The sequence below is a fragment of the Gigantopelta aegis genome, chromosome 6 (genome assembly GCF_016097555.1).
Source record: "Gigantopelta aegis isolate Gae_Host chromosome 6, Gae_host_genome, whole genome shotgun sequence".
Classification (NCBI taxonomy): Eukaryota; Metazoa; Mollusca; class Gastropoda; order Neomphalida; family Peltospiridae; genus Gigantopelta; species Gigantopelta aegis.
This window is the reverse complement of record NC_054704.1, coordinates 9,956,385-9,980,865: the sequence shown is the minus strand read 5'-3', so window position 1 is coordinate 9,980,865 and position 24,481 is coordinate 9,956,385. Positions and strand designations below refer to the sequence as shown.

Genomic DNA, 24,481 nt, shown 5'->3' with positions numbered 1-24,481 from the left:
CTGCATCACTGCATTGAGTCTATACAGCCACCTACTTTTCATGCTTACAGTTATACATCTTGCTGCATCACTGCATTGAGTCTATACAGCCACCTACTTTTCATGCTTAGTTATACATCTTGCTGCATCACTGCATTGAGTCTATACAGCCACCTACTTTTCATGCTTACAGTTATACATCTTGCTGCATCACTGCATTGAGTCTATACAGCCACCTACTTTTCATGCTTACAGTTATACATCTTGCTGCATCACTGCATTGAGTCTATACAGCCACCTACTTTTCATGCTTACAGTTATACATCTTGCTGCATCACTGCATTGAGTCTATACAGCCACCTACTTTTCATGCTTACAGTTATACATCTTGCTGCATCACTGCATTGAGTCTATACAGCCACCTACTTTTCATGCTTACAGTTATACATCTTGCTGCATCACTGCATTGAGTCTATACAGCCTACTACTTTTCTAGAACAGTCTTCTTCTTTCACCCATGGGTGGGATTTAGCTCTATGATAGTCGGAGACATTTAATTCTGTATAATTATTGTGATACCAGATAGAATTTAACTATTTTTGTCTGACTGCACTTTTGTAAGCAATATTTTATCTTCTTTTTTTCATTTTCCAGAAAACTACCACAGAATGTTTTGTAAGTATTGGCTTTAATCTGTTAATATAAAATTTATAAATGTACATAATGGATGAAAAATTAAGATTAAACAAATAACAGCAACCATTCCGATGTGTTGTGAAAATGTACACAGATAAACACACGGTTCATCAGTTCACGATACACTTTGCAATATTGGACATCTGACTACAATTTAGCATGCACATTTCTAAGTCATGTGACAATATTCTGTTTAATTTAATGTTCATTCCAATGTTTATGTTTAGCATTGTTTTAAATGCATGTTTTTATGTTAATTACTATTTTTGTTGCAGCTATTCTGTCGCAGCTGAAAATTGCTAGTCTTGAGTCAGAGAAGAAGAAGGCCAAACAACTGTATACAGAAAACCTTCATCAGTACACCACTAACCTACTGGGCAGACCCCTGGAAAAACTCCATGTTAGTATTAGCATGTCTCAAGCCCCCGTATAAACGTTGGCTCACCACAGTCTAGACCCCCCTGATAAAATTCCTGTCCGCGTCTGGAATACTGTTAGATAATAATTCCTTGAGGTGATTTGACACATAGTTTAAAGCCGCACACCCTAGTTCCATCCAGCGAAAATAAATTATAATTTGGTTAATCTACAAACCTGTAACACACTTAGATCACGTTTTTATCAAATGGAGTGAAAAAGCAGGTTTTATATCGATAAATACCATGGGAATCCCCATGTCCCAATTGCTTGAAATAATTTTGAAAGTTAGTATTCTGATGTCACCGGTAGAAGCACAACAATGCCTACGTCACGACAAATTTCACAGACTTGGGGTGCGTTCGTTTCACCTCTCCTGGACATGTTCCAACTGTTCTGTCCTGGTTGTATCCCCTCTCCAGATATCGTAAGACTTAGCAAAATTATTGGTTTTAAGGGTTTATAACGTTTTGTATTGAGACACTTACTTGTCTGAACTTTATTGTTACTGAAAATGTTCACGAACTGTGAAGAAAAATCTCACAAATGAACAACAACAAATCGGATGTTGATTGCGCGAACCGTGCACGAGAAAACAAACCGAACCAAAATGATAACGGTCACGTGATATACCAATGTCTGTGACATTAAAAATAGATTGGACCTCGCTTGCTTAACGTTTTTTTCTCGACAACACGTTTTGTGAAAAAATGCATTTCGTGGTTTTACAAACATCAGGATTACCAAAAAGCACTTCAGGTGAATGGAAATGTGTATTCTAAATAATAAAATATAAGTAAAGTGCAATTTTATTTGTGAAAAATGGGGTTTAATAGTGAAAAACAACGCCGTAATGGTTAACAAATGAACATAACTAGGGTGTGTCCCTTTAAAAAGTAAACATTAGTAATAAAACCTGGAGGTGATGTGGCATTTATAAGATGCTATACTGGTTAACAGAAACGGTTCCCCCAGTTACCTCCCCTTTCCATTTACTAATCCTACTAAGTAGATTGTATAAAGTGTAAAAAGCACATTCCTGTTCTTTGTGTTGTAGATATTTTTTGAAGGGGTTGAGGCTCAGATGGCGAAGGGGGTCAAGGCTGAGGAAGTGGGTTTCCAGCTGGCATTCAGCAAACAGGAGCTGAGGAAAGTCATCAAGGAATACACGCCCAAAGAAGTAAGCTGAACATTACACAACCCATGCAATCAAGAAAATGTACATGGCAAAAAACATACAGTGCTCCATGTGATCGAAGGAGATATGAAAACACAAATTATTTCCACTTGTTTCACAATTGAAGTTTGCTTTGTTTGACAACACCACTGGAGCACATTGATTAATTTAATAATGGCTATTGTTTCACAACTATCAACATTTACAAAAACTACATTTTTTTTTTTTTTAAGTACCCATCTCTGAACCCCTCCTAAAAGTATATTTTAAAAATGTTGAAATTGTAAAGAATGTTCTATCATTACAAGCATATGGTTTGCACACTCGTGTAACTGTCGACATTGGCTGTACCACTGATTTGCATCCCACCCATAACTGTAGGAATTGCTGTGATATCACAGGAACGTCCGTGCTGGTTTCTGTACATGACCACATATTGTATGTTTGCAGATTAAGAAGATCTTTGAGCACATGTACAAGAAGGTTGAGAAACAGCTGTGTGAAGAGGAGAACCTGCTCCAGGTCAGTCACCATGTGATATACAGTTTATATCATGCTGTATTCATACTGTGTTATTACGCATGTCAGTCCAAGTTTTATCTGTTTACATATTCCTTTCATACCTGTGATGTGGTTAATAGGCCTACATACATTTTTATTTGCAGGGCTTCAGATCTCACTATTATGTGCACACCAATATCTTTTTAGTGTAGTAGGAGTGGGATTGATCCCTGTCGGTGGGCCCATTGGGCTATTTCTTGCTCCAGTTGGTGCACCATGACTATTATATCAAAGGCTGTGGTATGTGTTATTCTGTCTGTGGGATGGTGCTTATAAAAGATCCCTTGCTGCTAATCGAAAAGAGTAGCCCATCAGGGGACAATATTTTGAAATCTGAGGTAACCGAAGTTGGTTCACGTGGTTTTTACCTAGGTAACCAATCGTTCGGTTACGTGAATTATATTTGCGTAACCTGTGGATTACCTCAAAATTACGTTGAAATTTTATTTTAAATACATAATTGTTTGCTCAAACATAAAGTTAAAACAAAATACAAAAGAAAACGTTTTATAAAACAGTTTCTTTAATGCATGCAAATCGAAAGAATATCTACATATATTCCTTTACAGATAGAATAACAGCAGATAATTTAGGTGCCTTAGCGGTCCGTGCACATTTCTTTAAAACGTTTGGTCGACAATATACTGAGCCTTAGGTCTCAAGTTACAACCGTTGCAATATACCGTTTTCTACTGGTTTGCCGTGCATCAAGTATCTAAACAGTCTAAAACATTTGTCAGAATACTAGTAGTATGTCTGCATGAATAAATTTCCTGTAATCGTGAAGTCTGCAAGTTTTAATTTCTGAACGTCTACAGGTCACGACGTAACCGATTTGCGGTTCGCGTAAATTTAATTTTGCGTAACCGACACGCGAACAGAATGGCGGTTCGCGTGAAATATTGTGCCCTGCCCATGAAGTGGCGACAGTGGGTTTCCTTTTTCAATATCTGTGTGATCCTTATTCATATGTTGGACGCCATATAACCGAAAATAAAATGTGTCGAGTGCTTCATTAAATTTCATTCCTTATTTGTTTACATATTCCTTTCATACCTGTGATGTGTTTAATAGGCCTACATACATTTTTAATTGCAGGGCTTCAGATCTCATTAATTTGGGCACAACAGACATACTGTCTGCTCTAAGCACACCAAGATCTTTTAGTGTATTAATATTATAAACACTAACAGCTGTTAAAGACTTGTACATATTCAGAAAATGCATTTAAAGTTATTTTAATCTAATTACAGCTTAACATTCCACTGTGGCACACCCTTTATTGCCGTAGCTTTGGTACAATCTGATGCCCTGATTTATTCTCGTGTATATCAATACAAAATAATAGGATCAAAGTAGTTTACTTTTCACAGGTAAGGGACATCCTTTCCTACACACACAAATAAAGAATTCAGTGAAAATATTTAATTTGAAATAATTTTTCATTTAGGTCAACATTAAAATTTCATGTTTGCCTCCATTTCTCAAAACTTCTATATAAATAAAACTATTTGTGGATTTTATCACAATACATTTAAGTCCATGGAATTCTTGTTATAATATTTGTTGCATTTTATATCCGAGAGAATACATAATGGGCGTCAAACCTCCATTTTACTATTTGTGTGTATTCTACCGAGCAACGTTACAATATCTAGGTTCCTTTTGTTTCTAGCTTGTGTGAATTTTACTCCAGTGATGCTACAAGTATTTAATTTTTTGTTTCATATAAATTTCTACTATTGAAGTTTTCTTTTGTTTGCAGGTTGTGTGGCACGACATGCAGGATGAGTTCACCAAACAGTACAACTACTACAATGACCGTATCACCAAGTGTTACCCAGACTCCCAGATATCCCTGGAGTTCACCATACATGATGTACTGCACTTCTTCTCTGACATAGCGCAGTCTCACTAATCATGTTCTCCAGACTCCCAGATAATCCCTGGAGTTCACCATACACGACGTACTGCACTTCTTCTCCGACATAGCACAGTCTCACTAACCATGTTACCCAGACATCCCTGGGGTTCACCATACACGATGTACTGCACTTCTTCTCTGATATAGTGCAGTCTCACTAACCTTGTTCCCCAGACTCAGAGATATCCCTGGAATTCATCATACACGATGTACTGCACTTCTTCTCTGACATAGCGCAGTCTCACTAACCATGTTCCCCAGATATCCCTGGAATTCATCATACACGATGTACTGCACTTCTTCTCTGACATAGCGCAGTCTCACTAATCATGTTCTCCAGACTCCCAGATATCCCTGAAGTTCACCATACACGACGTACTGCACTTCTTCTCCGACATAGCGCAGTCTCACTAACCATGTTACCCAGACATCCCTGGGGTTCACCATACACGATGTACTGCACTTCTTCTCTGACATAGTGCAGTCTCACTAACCATGTTACCCAGACATCCCTGGGGTTCACCATACACGATGTACTGCACTTCTTCTCTGACATAGTGCAGTCTCACTAACCTTGTTCCCCAGACTCTGAGATATCCCTGGAATTCATCATACACGATGTACTGCACTTCTTCTCTGACATAGCGCAGTCTCACTAACCATGTTCCCCAGACTCGGAGATATCCCTGGAATTCATCATACACGACATACTACACTTCTCCGACATAGTGCAGTCTCACTAACCTTGTTCCCCAGACTCTGAGATATCCCTGGAATTCATCATACATGATGTACTGCACTTCTTCTCTGACATAGCGCAGTCTCACTAACCATGTTCCCCAGACTCAGAGATATCCCTGGAATTCATCATACACGATGTACTGCACTTCTTCTCTGACATAGCGCAGTCTCACTAACCATGTTCCCCAGACTCGGAGATATCCCTGGAATTCAACATACACGATGTACTGCACTTCTTCTCTGACATAGCGCAGTCTCACTAACCATGTTCCCCAGACTCGGAGATATCCCTGGAATTCATCATACACGATGTACTGCACTTCTTCTCTGACATAGCGCAGTCTCACTAACCTTGTTCCCCAGACTCAGAGATGTCCCTGGAATTCATCATACACGACATACTACACTTCTCCGACATAGTGCAGTCTCACTAACCTTGTTCCCCAGACTCAAGAGATATCCCTGGAATTCATCATACACGACATACTACACTTCTTCTCAGTGCAGTCTCACTAACCTTGTTACTGGAGTATAAATGCGTCTGTTGCATATCAGGGTGTCCTAAAGTATGCCCAGGGAAAACAAATAATGTATTTTCAAAGTAGAAAAGAAAAAGCAGAAACAAGTTTAAAATTCACCTGAATTGGGCTTCTACCAAGTAACTCTGGTTTTTATTTTAATTAAAGCTAGATATATGGAATGCTTGTTGGAAACAAGGATTAAATGAACTTGTTTTAAGAGTGCTGAATAACCAATACTAACTGCAAGTTTTTTCTTTCTAATTCCATCTTCCAATTTTCAAGGAAGACGTAATAACTAGGATTGAAAGACATGGGACTGGTGTAGCTGGGGAGGGTGTGCCCTCAATCAAACCTTTTCCACGCCACAACCCATGTTAAAATGGGAATTAATTAACAGACGCGTAGTTCTAACACCTTGCAGACATGATAATAACATTGATTCAATGATATGCACGATTCTGATGTTGATCTGTGTACAGCTGTCAAGTGTTGATATTTATAATGTGCTATTTGTGTAAATAATTTATGTAATTTTATTGTGTATGTTTATTGATAGCAACTTTTAAAGCAGTTTTGTTTCAATATAAAGTGTAAAAAAAATTTGTTCTGGACACAAAGAAAATTTCAACAAAAGAATAAATAATAATAATTGTATTGTATCAAAATATTTATCAAATAAATTTTATAACAATCTTACCCAAGTTTTGTTTTTTAATTTTACGATTTGTAAGGAATATACAATGAAATTTACGGAGCATCTGCAATGAAATTAGTGTAAACAACTGATCAGAGATATATTTCTTTTTAATGCGAGACCCACTTACTGGAGAAGTTAAAAAAATGAAATATACCAAGATTTGTGATTAAAATACAGAACAGACTAACACAGCATCACATTTTTTACACATGTTTGAAATTATGTTCAATTTACAAAGGTGTTCCATTTCTTTTATATATTTAATTACATACAAAAAAAAAATATTTCATCCACATATTTAATAGGATTAACTAAAAAAGTGACTTCACCGTTTTGCAAAGTATCACAGAGAATACATATCTGTTTTTGAAAAATTCATTGATTTTGTAAGAAATGTTTAAAAATGTTTTCTACATATACATAATGTAATATCCCGTTCCCTTTGTAATTAAGTGTATGCACAAGACACTAAAATTGTTAATGGAATTGACAGTGACATGTCCATGTGTTAAGTTTCTCTCTTGATCCATGAACATTGATGAAACTTTTTTCCCCACATCAATCATGAAAACAGGACATAGCAAAAAAAAATAGATGCCAAATTGACCTGAATAAAAAATGGAACTTTGTATTATCTATAACCACCATAATATATGGATAAAACCTGCAAAGTTATTAAGGCCTGCTTTTCAGTAGTGTTCAACAACATGTTTGAGAAAGTTACTAGCCCTCGTAGCAGCTGGCTATTGCTTAAGTATTGTAGTAATACAGTGAATGAAAGAAAGAAATGTTTTATTTAATGACGCACTCAACACATTTTATTTACGTTATATGGCATCAGACATATGGTTAAGGACCACACAGAGTTTGAGAGGAAACCCGCTGTCGCCACATAGGCTACTTTTATGACAGGTAGCAAGGGATCTTTTATTTGCACTTCCCACAGGCAGAATAGCACAAACCATGGCCTTTGTTAACCAGTTGTGGATCACTGGTCGGTGCAAGTGGTTTACACCTACCCATTGAGCCTTGCGGAGCACTCACTCAGGGTTTGGAGTGTATCTGGATTAAAAATCCCATGCCTCTACTGGGATCCGAACGCAGTACCTACCAGCCTGAAGACCGATGGCCTAACCACGCTGCCGGTAAATAATACAGTGAATGATTTGCACTAGACCAGACCAAATATTCACTAGTCAGTACCAAGGGCTAGTGGATTTGTTGACCATTTCCAGTAATGCAATTCTGTGCATTTCCATATTCATCGGTCTTTTTGCAAACTGATTACTATACACAATCGGACATCATCAGTGTACTGTTAAGCTACTAGTAAACACCTCACGTTATGATGTCCCATGGAAAATTTGCTCACAGATCAACTTTTTTCCTGCATGCTGAATACTTACACCGGCGTCATGGTTATGCCATCGGACTACAGGCTGGTAGGTACAGGGTTCGCAGCCCGGTACCAGCTCCAACTCAAGAGCGAGTTAAGGGCACTAGGGATAGGTGTAAGGCCACTACACCCTCTTCTCTCTCACTAACCACGAACTCACTGTCCTGGACAGAAGCCCAGACAGCTAAGGTGTGTGCCCAGGACAGTGTGCTTGAACCTTAATTGGATATAAGCACGAAAATAAGTTGGAATGAATACTTACATTAGGAATTACAGATATGAAAAAAGTACATGACAATTTAGATAAACATGCACACCAAATCTGTGAAATGACATTAATGGAAAGCAGACCTTACAAAATAAATCTCTAATAATTGATTCAGTCATCTTATTTCAGGGCTTCTAGATTATGGTAGCCCCACTCCCATGGCTAGTGATATTCAGTGTTGGGCTAGTAAATAATTGCTGTAACTAGCCCAACGGCTAGTGGCTAGTGGAAACAAAACCTTGTCAAATGCTTCATTTAAATATTTTGTAAATGTGAATATCCTGCCCCCTCTTTCCACTCCAATCTAAGGATTTGTAAGCTCAATCTCCCTCTTTAGGTGACATATCCGATTATTACTATTAGTAAAATTATATTCATTTAAAGTAGGGCTAGTGAATTTTTAATCATGGCTAGTACATTTTTAAAATCACTGATGCCATGGCTAGCGAATTTTTATAAAATTCTAGAAGCCCTATTATTTTCAATCACAATTCACATGCACATAAAAATGTATGCTACTATTTTGCTGGTGCACTTCAGAAGTGATCTGCTTGATAAAGAAAGAAATGTTTTAGTTAAGGACGCACTCGACACATTTTATTTAAGGTTATATGGCGTCAGACCACACAGATTTTGAGAGGAAACCCACTGTCGCCACTACATGGGCTACTCTTTACGATTAGCAGCAAGGGATCTTTTATTTGCACTTCCCACAGGCAGGATAGCACAAACCATGGCCTTTGTTGAACCAGTTATGGATCACTAGTCAGTGCAAGTGGTTTACACCTACCCATTGAGCCTTGCGGAGCATTCACTCAGCATTTGGAGTCGGTATCTGGATAAAAAATCCCATGCCTCGACTGGGATCCGAACCCAGTACCTACCAGCCTGTAGACCGATGGCCTACCACGCCGCCACCAAGGCCGGTTGATCTGCTTGATGGTCATAATGGTGAACACCAGCAGAGTCAAGTGACTTTAACAGTATGATTCAACAGTAATCTAATATTTAGTTTTTAAAGTGTTGTAACAATGAACATATTTAACTTTTTAAGTCATTCATTATTAATAAAGCTACATGTATGTTTGTTGTGACCAAACTACACACGTATCTACATGTTACTTTGTATATCTGTATCGCCCAATTTGAAGTATTATTAACACACCAGCAATTAATATATTTTATTGCATACAGGATTACATTGTCCAAACACTTGTAAAGTTGCAAGTCCACATATAGATTAGTATATACACTATATTCAGTACCCTTTACATGTTTAATGTAAACAATTTGTCAATCATTATACGGGACCTACATGCACTGGGTTTTTTTTTATAAATTTATAAGAAAACACAACACTGATTTAGCCAATAGTCCATTGTCCCATCGTGAAGGGATTTGTTTTGGCAGATGTTCCATTATAGCCATATTTCATGTAAACAATAAATCAATTCTCCAAATGCTTTAAAAATATTTTTTAATTTACAGATTCTTTTGAACCCCCGATACATATATTTCTAGCACTCATAACAAATAAATACAATGCTTAATAGAACTATTTAAATTGTCATCAACTGTTGATGCAGTCAATAAAATAGTCTTCCACATCAAAATTGGCAGCAACCAATGATGCACAGCATTGTCCTGTTGACAAATCATGATCATGATGTACATAGCATAATCTTTGTGAAGTTGTGGACATAGTTTTCGAAATGTCAAATGTTTGTAGTGTTAAAACTGAATTCACACATTCTTCAACATGTCAAATGTTTGTTACACCTAAAACTGGGAATACGTTCTGTAAAACTGTTTATCCTACAAGCTCCTCCTGCATTCCAACTGCATCGAGTTTTTTTGCCCTCTCCTTCAGTCGTTTTTCTCTCTCGTACTCCTTCATGCGCAAAACATAATCTTCGTATTCACAGACATCGTATTCGTGCATTTCATGCGCACAGTTTTTCATATGCAAGAGGTTTTTCTGTCGACATTTGAGGAAACTGATATAGTAGTCGACACAATAGTCTCGTCTTTCTAACGGAATCCCGAACTGTTCCACCTGTTTTCTGGTAGCCTGCACACTTCTTTCTTTCCGACCGCAAGGAAAACCCAAGAAAGGATCAAAAGTTGGCGGTTCTTTAATATCTGGTGCCGTGTCAGGGTTCGTAATGTACGCATATACCATGTTACCCATGTTTTAGAGTTGTGTGAGGCCCAACAAAAACGAAAAATCCTTGTAAAACGTTCAATGTCAGAACCTCCAAATCTACTTCCGGTTAAAACAGTTTCCGGCCACTTCTTATTTTCCTTTTCTATAATAGAGCGCACCATAACTTACTTGTTAATTTCCTTTAGTAAAGAGAATTTAGATAGTAAACTTCATAAATGCAGTACATTATACTGAATAGTACTTTGGCTTGCGAAGATGAGAGTTTGGAAGATTTGACGATTGAAGTGTTATGAAGTGTTATAATTGCTTTTATAATCGTATGTTATTGCAGTGTATTTTTGATATTGAAAGTAAAACACTGTCAGATATAGAGAAATGAAAAAGTAAGAAACATGAGGAAATGCATCGGCCAATGCGACAAATCACCGAACATGTTAAAACTGTTATTTACTTCTAGCCTTCACCTTCACTGATTAATATAATAATTAATTAATATCAAAATAGTACATTAAAATAGTTTTAACACCCTACAGAAGAGCTGGACAATTTACGTGATTATTCTATATATACGTTGTACTCACTCACTCTTTTTTTTATCCTATTTAATTCCACGAAATTATTGTGTTTATTTGTGACAAAGATCTATTTTTATTTATTTATTTTTCTATTTATAGCATTTTAAAATACAAACTGAGTGTAGTATTGTTAAAGCGCATACATTCTATGTGAGCTGACATGACAGTAGTTGTAGCATGTATGTGTATTTAATGTTTATTCCAGTGATAACCACGAAGATGACCTTTGACCTTACTACTGTCGAATGATATAAGGCCATACAACAGAAACGGGCAGAGTAATTTGGCTGAGCAGTGTCTTGAAGTACAGTCCGACAATGCAGAAAACATTTTCTGTTCTGGAATAATTTATGCAATGTTATTAGAAAATGAAGTTACAAGTACAATATGTTGATATTTTTGCCTTTTTCATTATTTTAAAATCCTACATACATGCACATATATATTTTTTTCCTTCCCTCATATTTGACTATGGTATATAAATGTAAGAATGCATTAATGTTACATCCTGTCCTGGACATTTTATAATTAATTAAGAAAGTACTATTTTCACTTTTTGTGTCCACGAGTTTGGTATATAAATATCATACCTTCCAGTTGACATATTGTATATATATTAGCCATATAAGTATCTTTCTTTAAAGGGCAGTATATTGACAAGTACGTTTAGAGAATCCACTACAAGATAGAATAGCCCATATGAGTAACATTAGCGTACTTATCCTATTGTGGCCGAGTGCATAAAACACCCTCACACAAAAACTACACAAGTTCGATCTCAATTATATTCTTTAATCCATGACAATGTATATGATCTGGAGAGTTGGCCCCAAACGTCTTTCTCTCTTGTTGGGTATTCTCCTTCTCTCCGTCTCTCTCTCCGTCTCAGTGAACTATCTTTCACCCCAGTCACTCTGATAACATCACACACACACCTGACCAATACTGGCAGACCATTACTGTCCTGGGTTCCTTAAGATAACCCCAGTGACAGTGTTTACCATATATTAATGTCCCAAGTGTCTTGAGGAATTTCCCAAGTACCTTAAGTCTAAACAAAGAGAAATAAACCTCAGACGCCTTAGTGGTGTTTATGCATGTTTAGTATAATAACACATTATGCTGGGTGCTTTAGTTGAATCCCTCACACTATGTTGGACACAAATGAAGGTAGAACAATCAAGCTTTAATTTATCTGAATATGGTTAGTATAATAGTATTAAGTTACACAGATTAATATATCACAGTGCGATAAACAACGAAACAATATTCTTATTGCAAATACGCCTACAAGCACCCAAAGTTATCTTATCAGTTACCATGACCTACTAATTCTGACCTTTTGTTTTATCCAAAATTTCTCTGTTTTATTATGGAGAAATTTCAAGACACTCCAGAACACAAAAACACGGTAATTATATCATTGGCTGTGTTTGTCTTACTACAAACTGCCCTTTTTGTGCCTGTTACTCTATGGCAGCGGAATTCCATGGTCTATTACCAGCAGAAAGTGGATGAATACAAACAGATATCTCATGGCATAGAAATTCTGTGCACAGGACCACAAGTGAGTAGTGTATAATCCGTAGATAAGGAATATTAATTTTATATGTGAAAAAATAAAGCATATTTACATACAAACATAAGAACGTATCAATATACAAGCAAACATATTGAGCCAAAATACACGCATAAAAACATTAATACAGAAACAAAAGCATATTTATATATATATAAACATAAAAGCTTATTTACATAAAAACAGTAAATAATATTTAAATGTAAACATTAAAACATATTTATATACCACAAAAGCATAATATGTATATATAAACGTAAAAACATCAATATACAAACTTAACTTATTTATATATAATAAAGTTCTACATGTATTTATATGCAAACATAAACAATACCCAACTTTTATATATATTTATACATTGGGAGAGAGAGAGAGAGAGAGAGAGAGAGAGAGAGAGAGAGAGAGAGAGAGAGAGATTTGTGTTTTTGCCGTGCATTACTTGCACAGCACATCACCCTTTTATGCCAGCGACACCTACAATGTTGTCGAATATGGTTTTCATGACAGAACGAGAAGAGTACAAGTCTACGTGGGCGGCACCATCACCACAGTGGACGGAATACTCGGGGTGCAATGGATATTTTCAGAGAGATCCTACTCGAACAGGTATGATGCATCAATAAAATACATGAATATGTATTCAAAATAAATGACGACTGCTAACAAACCTAGTGCCACTAATTCTAATGAGATGGGACAAAATATTGTAAAGGCTGTCAGTTACGTGTGCGGTATCTCTTTGATTTACCATTACAAGAAAAGTATTTTATAATTAAATTAATTATGGCAATTAAAGATGGATTTTTTTAAATGTAGATTTCTCAAAGAAATATGTTTTGAAAATGTATTGTTTACAAATACCAAGACACTATACACTGTGATAATGATATTTTACAAAGACCACGTTCTTTAAAATTAACAGGAAAAAATAATGGAACAAATCTGTGTGCGAAGAACCGATTTATGTCAGGCAGGTAAGTTTAGTTGAGTTCTTTTTTTCTCTGCTTCAATCTTTGTTTCTTTCCCTTTGTTTCTTTTCTTTCATATTTCCTTCTTTCTGTATTTAATTTATTATTATCGTCGTCGTCGTTGTTATTATTATTAGTATACATGAATTGTTTACACCCATCGGTCAATGAACATAATATGCATCACTAACTACACATTCGAATGTCCATGTCGGCGTTATTATGCTATTACGTTACTATATTTATATGTACTGATTCCTGAATTACGGAAGTTATCAGACTTAATTATTCTCTTAAATACTACACTGAAGACACGTCTCATGAATTTGAATTGACATATTATTTTGCTTACTTTCCCCGATAAGCCATTTTTATCGGTCACTTTGGCACTTATCTTCAACGTGTAATGAATTATGATAAAATGATAGTTCGAGTGTCCTCTAGCTGTATTTTAATGGAATAATTTTTTTTTGTCATGGACAACCAGACTACAATTCCTTTGCACAAATCATACTATTGTTTAAAATACAGCTATTGCTTAAGTGAAGTTTGTTTTTATTGCACAGGACCGAAGGGAGAGAAAGGTGATAAAGGCCCAACAGGTATTTCTTATTAGTAACAATCACATATGACCATCACTACCACCACCATCACCAACACCACCATTACCACAACCACTACCACTAACACTACTACTACCACCATTAAAACTGGCTGATCTTTCACCGAAAGTAAACAAAAAGAAACACTAAGACCCATACCACGGATTTTCAAAACAGTTAACATATCCTTTCTACGAGCATGATGTAATACAATTCAGTTTTATTATCCACCTCCAGTTAAAACGCATTCCATCCAATCCATAAGACATAATCAAATTAGTGGTGACAGTGGAGGACGTTTAGTCCCTAACCGATATGCAAATACTGCGGCTTCACTGTTCATCTATCTCATCATCCATATATGTTTGTGATGTCCCTCCCCCCAAAAAACAAACAAAAACAACCCCCAACCCCCCCCCCCCACCCACCCCAACCCTACCCCCAACAAAAAAGTCAACAGAAAAACAACAAGAAATAAACAACATGTCCTTGTGTCTGTCAAATGCTTGTGGCGTTTTTCTCTTCTATTTAATTTAATTTTATTTTATATTTATTATTGTTTAATAATACTTTCTTGGTGGTGTTTCTCTAGGAATCAAAGGTCCAGCTGGGGACACAGTAATGGGACCGAGAGGAGACACGGGCGTGGCTGGTTCGAAGGGAGACCCCGGGGAGCCGGGATCTGGAGGACTCCCGGGAGAAAAGGGAGATCTCGGTACGAGGGGTAACAACGGGACACACGGGACAACTGGAGATGTTGGAGAAGCTGGGATGAAGGTGATCTAGAGGTTCTTTAAAGGAAAGGAATGTTTGTGTATGACACCCTAACATGTCAGGCGGGGTTTCTGTTGAAGAGCGCTACCCTTAGATACAAAGAATCGTAAGATCCATCCTCATCAGCAGACCCGTTGGGCTGGTTGGTGGAGCAGGAGTTCTGTCTGCCTCATTATCTAGATAAGTGGCGATATAGCCAAATATACACCTGGGAATTAATTATATACCACCTGCATTGTATTGCGGCCAAAAAGGTGCCTAAAAATAGTTGATATTGAGAGTTTAAAATATGTGCTAAGATGTTACTAAACAAACGCTCCTTATAATGTATACCCCTAGAACATTGTTTTAGTTGGTGCTTAACTGTAGTGTAACATAAAATTGTTTTAATTAGTGCTTAACTGTAGTGCAACATAGAAAGAAGCGAAAACGCCAAGCACTGCCACCTGTAGGCTTTTCTAATAGATTACTATGAAAAACAGAAGAGTACATGTACTTACTATTTGAAATACAAGTCGTGGAGCACCGGTAGAAATGCCAACTAGATCCACTAAGATATATCTCTCATACGACCTGTGTCAAATATCACCGTGTATTGCTTTGATGTGCATGAAAACACAATCGCATAATTCTGGTTTGTTTATAGACGTCAGAATATACGACGCTGTCACGCTTTCTATGTACTGATATGTTTAGCCCGACATATTAAACATCGACTTGTGTCTGCGAATCAAATATAAAGACATACACGTGTTCAACCACTGCTGACCTTATACTTGTGCCTTCGAGTAATGTCATATTACGTTTTCAGTAGATTTGTTTTCCTGTAAACAGATTCGACTTTAAAAATGCTCGATCTTTGTGAGATGTTGTGTGAGTATTTAGTAAGTCTGAACGACCAAACCGTAATACGTCATCAGGGCCGTATCTCTGCACAATGCGATTCGAATAGGCTTTTGGGGAAATAGTGGTTGATTCCATGACTCTTTATCTAGTGCCTCGACTATAGGAGGTCAGCCACTCCCGAGGAGATCCTTTAAATCACGGGTTTTGCACACAAGAGTTTTGTCGAACTCTGTGATGAGACAATCTAAATCTCGATTCAGTTGTGTTAACCTTTGTGTCTATTTCCAGGGTGACCAAGGTGTAGCCGGAGGTCCCGGCGCTGTTGGTCAGAAGGGAGAGAGGGGCGTAGTCGGAATCGCAGGCTCCGAAGGACCACGTGGTCAGTTACTAATATCATTAACATTCATTCATTTTGTCAACTTGAATTTATAACACCTTCCTTCCAACTATAACATATGACGGTAAAAGTTACTGCGAAGCAGACGCAAACTGGTATATCCATTGTCTTAGGTCAGTCAAAGCATTCGCCCTAAACGTTCGTATTTTGCCAGTGATATTTTGTAGTTCTAAGATATTGATATGGCACTGATATGACGTTTATTGTTTTTGGCATCAAAGGGGGGTGGGGGGGGGGGGAATAATACTAATTAAAAAAAAAAAAAAAAAAAAAAAAGCTAATAATTCTTTAAAAATAAAAATTCAATTAGTTGATTTTGAGAAGTGAAATTTATTGATTAAACATAGTTCCTCAAATGAACGAAATGTGGACGTGTCCTGTTAAATGTAGTTTTCCACAACCTATGGCACATGGGTTAAGTTTTTAATATGTTGGTAAGTGTGTTACGCTAATATAGTTTATTTCAGGTGACACGGGTGATACTGGTAATAAAGGTGTAAATGGAACGGCTGGAACGGCAGGTGCCCGGGGAGACGAGGGTGTTATTGGTATTCCAGGAGCAGTACTCGATAACGAGTGTCTGTGCTCTGGTATGTAACTCATCTGTGAATATATAATGATGTTTGATGCATCTCTTTCTCTCTCTCGTGATGTCTGATGAATACATATGATATGCACTAATATCTTAAAATGTTTGTTAAAATTACAGATTGTTTTGTTTAACGACACCACTATAGCACATTGATTAATTAATCATCAGCTATTGGATTTTAAACATTTGGTAATTCTGACTTGTAGTCATCAGAGGAAACCCGCTACATTTTTCCTGATAGAGCAGGGGATTTACTATATTCACTCTCCCAGTGCACTGGTTAGAACGAGAAAAAAACTCAAGTTAGTTGAATGGATCCACTGAGATGGTTCAATCCTGCGATACAAGCACCTCAAGCGAGCACTCAACCGACGGCGGTTTCCTGTCTAAGAATATAAGTCAGAATTACTAAATGTTTGACATCCAATAATAAATAAACGTGTTCTAGTGGTGTTCTTAAACAAAACAAAGTTTCTCCTACTTTCAGTTCCTGGTCATTAGTCAGACTGACTTCACACAGTCAAATGGCTGTTATCACTGATGACCCTACAACACATGGCAAATTAACTATTCATTTTGTTTTCGTAATAAATGTATGTATTCGTTTTTCTTGTCAAATAAAGAGTTTGTGTATATAGTTTTAGTCCCCCAATATTTATAGTAATATATAGAATTAAACTTGAAAAACCGGCATTCAGTAACTTGGATCAGTGATTCACTCGGCGGAGTCATATTTACTACTTATTATTAAACTACTTTTCTCTGCTCTAATGAGGCTATAAACGGAATACCAAACTGTAATTAAAAATTAAAATATATAATAACAATCCATTTTTCATTATTTACCTTCATTTGTCCTCAAGAATAAAGTGAGATTTTTTTCGTTTAAAAATATTTCTATATTGCAAAAATATACAGTGTGTGAAGCGGAAACAACAACAGCAAATCTGTAACATACGTATTGAAGAATGTGCAATTCTTATCTCATGTGTTACAGTTATATTACACACACTGTATTACTATCATATTATTATACATATTGCATTATCATCCATCATCTTGTGCATCATACAAAACAATAATATGCTTGTGGCGGGTATATCGATATATACATATTTAATGTCATGTAAAGCAGAGACTATGGCCACCCCAAACTATTCACTGCCTATGCTCAGGGGAAAACAATATTAAACTATTATAAAAAAGGAAGAAGGTTATAAAAACTAACCAACCATATTACACATATTATTTTTATTTCCGTTCTCTTTGTTAACAATTAGTTGAATAATTTCAGTGAAATCTAAGTTATTATGTGTGTTATATATTATAAAGTATATTAGTAAAATGTAGGAAGAGACCTTAATTTTAATATAGACTTTTATTGGCCAGTCTCAAGTCACTTGTTTTGTATGGCAATAATAAATATTATTAGTATTTAAACCACACTACTGAACTGAAAAATGTACCAATCTATCTATCTATTGAGAGAGAGAGAGAGAGAGAGAGAGAGAGAGAGAGAGAGAGAGAGAGAGAGAGAGAGAGAGAGAGAGAGAGAGAGAGAGAGAGAGAGAGAGAGAGAGAGAGAGAGAGAGAGAGAGAGTATAAAAGTTGGAAATAATGTAGTAAACTTAGCTTTTTTTTAAGTATAGACTTAAAGTAATGCTAGCTGATTTTGGACGTGTGTGTGTGACTAGTCATGAACAATAGCAACAAGAACAACAAAAAAACAAAACAAAACAACCAGAAAATAAACCAGATTTAAAGCACATTTTATTTAGGACAAAGACTCATACAATGAAATAACAAAAAACTCAACAATGAAAAATAGCACTAAATATAATACAGGGTAGCACAGAATCTGAGTATCACACCAAGATAACGTTCAGTATAATGTCCTCCAAGAGAACATGTTTAACACCACGTGCACCTGACTCCGTTGCGCGTGTAGAAGAGCACTTCCTGTGACGTCACTCCTCTGGTGAGCAGGCTGGACGACGTCTGCGTGGTGCTCGTCTTTGTCAGATGTTTCTTCACCGGGGTCAGAGAGGACACGCCCATCCGGGGCTTCTTGGCGGGAGACACAGACACTTCTGAAAGAAAAAACCAGACAAACAATGATTAATGACGCCGGAAGGACACCCATAAGTTAGTAGTCAAGTGACAAGTCAGTTGTCCAGCAAAGCCAACATGGTTATTACTATTATTATCATCAAATATTAAATATCAAATATTATCATCAAATATTAAATACTATTATAGAAAAAGAAGTTTAATTTCATTGGTTTAAAAATATTTATCATCATAATCTATGGCAGGCAATCAAGACAAGCAAGACCTAATAAAATACGTAATAAATACAAAGGTTTTCCGGAGAAACGCTTTGTATTATAATATTGATATAATCAGGAACAGTTTCTTAGTGTGTCAGCATTTTTGTCAAAAAACCCCCACTATTTAACGTAAGCACATTAACGCAAATCGTATAAAATGGACTTAAAAACATTGATCTTTCATCATGTAGTAAAAAACCAAAAAGATTTAAAAAACGAACAAAGACACTGACCATCGTCGACGAATAGTTCATTAGCCTTTCGCCTGAGGTTTTCTCGCCTGAAGCTGAGCTCGAGGTCCTTCTGCTGCATGGAGTGTCGTCTTCTGATGAGGTCCCGCAGACGAGTCTGGAGCTCGCGCTTCCTCAAGCCGATGTCAGACACGTTCAGGGTGCTGCCAGCTTTCCTGTAATATGGAAATATATACTTAACAAATGCAAAACTATGATAACAGTTCTGATGTTACAATGTTTATGCGAGGTTGACTACATAATTGTATTGTTGTAAAACTACAGATTTATAATGTACTGCCCCAGACAAAATAGGATGTATAAATAAATAAATAGAGTGTCCTAACGTACCCAAACGCATATTACTATTATGTAACCATGTATTTCCAAACAAAAAATCACCAGTACACACACATAAATACATGTATATGACCATAAAATAATTAGACATACACACGAGGAGGTATAGATACAAACCTTTTTCAAGAAAATATCTTTGTAAGTTAATAGTAAGAAGTCGTCATACTAGCATCTTCCACTTTGCCATTTTATCCTTCTATACTATAAAGTATACTGCTGCATCTATGTTTTTGTACCAAATAGCCCATTGTTTAAAAGGAACAATTTTTAAAAGGAACATTTTTATAAAGATATATTTTTCTATATTTCTTATTAATAATAATATTAAAAATTACATCTTTGTTACATCGGGGGGGGGGGGGGGGGGGCCTCATACTAGTATTTGTAATACAACCACCAGATATTATTTCAAACAATGTTATTTAACATAATATTTTGTCGAAAATCCATTGTTCTACAGATTTCCAAAGTTCTAATACAGAGTTAAAACAAATGTTCCAATATTTCTGTTTGGATATGATAGACGTTTCAAGCGTTTGAGTCAATGTATTTGATTTTATATAAGAAAGTGTTTGTTGTTATTATTCTTGGTGATTCTACACTTGGACATTCCTGAGTTTGCTGCATTGTAAGACGTTTCCGATTAATAAAATATTTCTACGATTAAACTTGCATATTAAATATATTTTCTTGTTTAGAATATCAGTGTCTGTATATTCAATGTGTTTCTGGTCGTCTTGTAAGAAGCCCAAACTGCATTTTGTTTTCAAATAATTTCGTACGTACGAAAAAACAATATTTTAGGAAATAAGATGAAATTTAACTTAGTACAAATATTAGAACGATCAGAAACACGTTTAATATACAGCCACTGTTATTTTATGCAGAAAAATATATTTGATATGTAATTACAATCGTTAAAAAGTCTCTGTTAGTCGATAACATCTTAAAAATTGCAGCAAACTCAGGAATGTCCCTTTAAAGCATTTAGGAATTTAAAATTGTTTTATTTTCAAAAAATATATGCAATTTGGATGAAAAAATAGATTTATTACCAATTTGTATTAATATTAGCTTATGACATAAAATATTCATCTGATATTAAAATTATATCCTATGAAATCAAATCGTTTTACCATGTACATATTACTGACATAGGGAAACAATTTAGGATAAGATTTCAATTATAATAAAAAACGTAATAAACAATTTGGTTTTAAAAACCCCAACCCACCTGTAGTGTGATATTCTGGAATCCGTACTGGAGACAAACTCGTTCTTGAGAAGCCAGGCCACCATGTGCTTGGACTTGTGGGTAACGGCGGTCCGCTGAGAACTACTCACATCCATGATACAGGTGAAATAAGCGAGCTGTGAACAGTTATCAAAAACAAGGACGAGAAGAAGTGATTTTGGAGAACGGTCCGGAGTGTTTTATAGTGAGCACTTCTCATGGGCAATCACTGATGAGATGTGGCCTCCAAAACATCAAAGAAAAGAGATCATTGTCCATTACACTTCAAAGACGCCGATATTCATCAAAAAGATCCCTCATTAGTAGTTAAATGTATAAACCCAATCAGTGACGTCATTATTTTGGCAAATTCTAATGCCTTCGATCTTTGACGGGTTTTCCTGTCTCTGTTTATGATTATACGACCGTTTTCTGAGAATCTCTTAAAATTTAAAAACATGTTGCAGGAAACTACTATATCCCTCAAGTGTTACATTGTATATATTTTTCTATGTCTGACAAATATTTTCTTCATCATGTCATGTAACATGACCAATGAAGTAATACGGTGTTTGTTTGTTGTTGTTTGTTTGTTTTTGAAAATGTAGTAAGATATCTAACCTGATTACTTTGATCCAATCAGTCAGATTTTGATATTGTAAAATTTCGTAAACAGTTAGATTGTGTAAAGCAGACTACGCAAAATGATTTGGTATATGGTGAATTAGGTAGATTTCCTTTGATTGAACATAAACATAATCATAAAATGTGAGAATAGAAAATGTACAGATTGATTTAAATAATATATTATTACCTCCACAATGATAATAATTAGGTATTTACAAAGAAACACTGTTTTTTTTTTAGAGGAAACCCGTTGTCGCCACATAGGCAGGCAGCAAGGGATCGTTTATTTGCGCTTCCCACAGAGAGAGAGAGAGAGAGAGAGAGAGAGAGAGAGAGAGAGAGAGAGAGAGAGAGAGAGCCTGAGCCTATATAGAGATCTTTCCCTGCATTATACAACTGAAGTAATAACTAGTCAACATGGAATTGTTGAGAAAAATACAAGAAATATCTTCTGTTATAAATCATGTTTAGATAGTATTTCTGCGAAAGAATTTAGAATTGCTTTAACAAGACTGCGCATTGCTGCTCACATATTATTAATTGAAACAGGAAGATGGGCGAAACCTAACCCAATTGCACAGGAGAATCGAAAATGTGTTACATGTAATTTAATTGAAAATGAATTTCATTTTATTCATATCTATAAGATATTATATCCCAAAATATTAAAATAAACCTAGTATGTTTAAAATTTAAAAGATTTGTTAAATAAAAAAAATTAAAGAATAGGAAGTCTATCTATCTATAAGGTAAAATATACGTACGCACTATGTCTGTATTATATTGTATTATATATATATATATATATATATATATATATATATATATATATATATATATATATATATATATATATTTCAGTGCAATCAAAGTATATGATATTTTTCAGATTACACACTTTAAGAATTTGATAACTTTGCACATTAGATGTAAATTAATCGAGGGCACGGCACTATGTTTCTTGACATTTAAGCAAACGTACTAGGGTGACACTCCATTTTTTTAAAAACAATATTTATTCATTTAAAATAAATGAAATGGATCGGCCTCTCCACATGACACTCCATAACAGACGTATGCATTCATGGTTATCAAATAAAAACATTTCAATATCAATTTTACACTAAAAGCTGTCCAGCGTTTAGAAAACAAAAACACGTTATGCACTAGTTTATTTTGATGTAAGTTCATCCAAAATGTCCATTCAAAAAGACACCGCGCCACATATTCTTACGTCATTTGAATATCTAGTAATGGCGGACTGGAATTAAAGTTGCATGTAGAGTTTACAAAAACACATTGTATTAAGCTTGAGATTATATGATAAAGAGATTATTACCCTCGTGTGTTTCGGTATCGTCAATATCATATATTGGGAATAAAAATAATGTATTATGCTCGTCAGAGGATAGCATAATACAATATTTATTGCTAATATATTATATTGACGATACCGAAAAACACTCTGGTAATAACGTCTCTCTCTCTCTCTCTCTCTCTCTCTCTCTCTCTCTCTCTCTCTCTCTCTCTCTCTCTCTCTCTCTCTCTCTCTCTATATATATATATATAGATATACACACAAGTGTATATAACTTTTTTCGAATTGTCAAAACGCTTCACGTTTTAATTTCCTAAAGCCATTTATCCTACATCACATTGTCACTTTCAAGTTTGGTTGCTGTACTGTGGGCGGTGGGCGAGAATCACTGATGTAAGTTAATCTTAGGAAATCGGGTATATTTATGTACGTATGTATATTAATGTAATGGTCAGTTAGACTTGTTTTTATGTTTGAGTGCAAATTATGTAATTGTTTCAAATTCTCTGAAGAACATGTCAACTGATATATGCGTATATTATAAATCGTATGTAACAAAATATGTATGGAGAGGCATTAATATAGGCCAATGGCCTGTTTGCCAACCCATTTCTTTTGTGAAATAAATATTGTTTAAACTATATATATGCATATATATATATATATATATATATATATATATATATATATATATATATATATCCACACACACACACACACACACACACACACACACACACACACACACATGTCAATGTTATAATACCGTTGTTACAAAAAATGGATTTTAATAATATATGTCTGTATCTATTTACATGTTTTGTACTCAACGGCCATTAGGTTTAATAAAAATAACGTCTACATGATATTGGTAGACTAACTTTATCTGAAGTTAATAATAAAGTTTAATTGTAATGTTTACAAGCAATCAAATTATGCTAAATCCTTCTCTCTGAATTAATGAATTTTGGTTGCTTCAAGTCTTAGTATACTATGTCGAAATTGGGGCCTAATTTTAAAATGTAATTATTTTTCAAAAGCAATTTACAATAATTATATTGACATAAAAGTGAGCTACAGAAAGGTAAAGTACGTACAGAGAAATAAGACGGGTAGAGTTATGAAACGGTACTGTTAAGTTTCAAAACGTTTAGTGCTAACAATAAAGTCATCAACGGATTTAAAAATGTCTATATTTTCCTGATTAGTTTTTTAGAGACCATGGCCGGCGCGATTAAAATCTCGGAATATAAACACGATAACACTTTAATATATATATATTTTTTTAATTTTAATTTTAAGGTCGAATTAAGATATTATGAATAATATCCTATTACCTCATTTACGTGATGAATATTTTCCAAAGTTCACCACATTTCAAGGGTTCCTAATATTCCCAAGCAGAAATGCTTCTCAAAACTCAAAAATAGTTTTCGCCTATAGATATTCTTAAGCTTGGTTGATTGTTACACGCCCGTCTATAATGGGTCGTATTATGGTAT

At 35.4% G+C, this 24,481-nt stretch overlaps 4 protein-coding genes across 8 annotated transcripts in view; 2 read left to right on the top strand and 2 right to left on the bottom strand.

The window, feature by feature from the left end:
* The window catches only part of LOC121376176 (exocyst complex component 1-like), an 87,331-nt gene extending 75,824 nt beyond the window's left edge, over nt 1-11,507 (top strand). For 4 of the 5 annotated variants that reach the window (XM_041503988.1, XM_041503989.1, XM_041503987.1 and 1 more), the window contains 5 exons: nt 634-654; nt 951-1,075; nt 2,150-2,272; nt 2,720-2,791; nt 4,596-6,709. In XM_041503988.1, coding sequence (XP_041359922.1) covers nt 634-654; nt 951-1,075; nt 2,150-2,272; nt 2,720-2,791; nt 4,596-4,748 — 494 coding nt within the window. In that variant the 3' untranslated portion in view covers nt 4,749-6,709. Of the gene's footprint in view, nt 1-633; nt 655-950; nt 1,076-2,149; nt 2,273-2,719; nt 2,792-4,595; nt 6,710-11,324 lie in introns of those variants that run through there. The other variant, XM_041503991.1, reaches the window with a different exon arrangement.
* On the bottom strand, nt 9,545-10,665 carry LOC121376180 (NADH dehydrogenase [ubiquinone] 1 beta subcomplex subunit 7-like). The gene has a single exon (XM_041503996.1). The coding sequence runs from the start codon at nt 10,566-10,568 to the stop codon at nt 10,188-10,190; it is 381 nt and encodes a 126-aa protein (XP_041359930.1). The 5' UTR covers nt 10,569-10,665; the 3' UTR covers nt 9,545-10,187.
* Nucleotides 11,508-12,551: 1,044 nt separating the features above from the next.
* On the top strand, nt 12,552-17,505 carry LOC121376502 (macrophage receptor MARCO-like). Its single transcript, XM_041504386.1, has 8 exons — nt 12,552-12,686; nt 13,209-13,307; nt 13,624-13,675; nt 14,236-14,271; nt 14,864-15,048; nt 16,180-16,270; nt 16,756-16,878; nt 17,368-17,505. Exons 1-8 carry the CDS (start codon nt 12,609-12,611, stop codon nt 17,379-17,381), a joined length of 678 nt encoding a protein of 225 aa, XP_041360320.1. The 5' UTR covers nt 12,552-12,608; the 3' UTR covers nt 17,382-17,505.
* A 1,250-nt stretch (nt 17,506-18,755) lies between these two features.
* LOC121374289 lies at nt 18,756-21,482 on the bottom strand. The gene is made up of 3 exons (XM_041501328.1): nt 21,035-21,482; nt 19,444-19,616; nt 18,756-18,970 (listed from the first exon to the last, which is right to left on the bottom strand). Exons 1-3 carry the CDS (start codon nt 21,148-21,150, stop codon nt 18,792-18,794), a joined length of 468 nt encoding a protein of 155 aa, XP_041357262.1. The 5' UTR covers nt 21,151-21,482; the 3' UTR covers nt 18,756-18,791.
* Between the last annotated feature and the right edge of the window lie 2,999 nt (nt 21,483-24,481).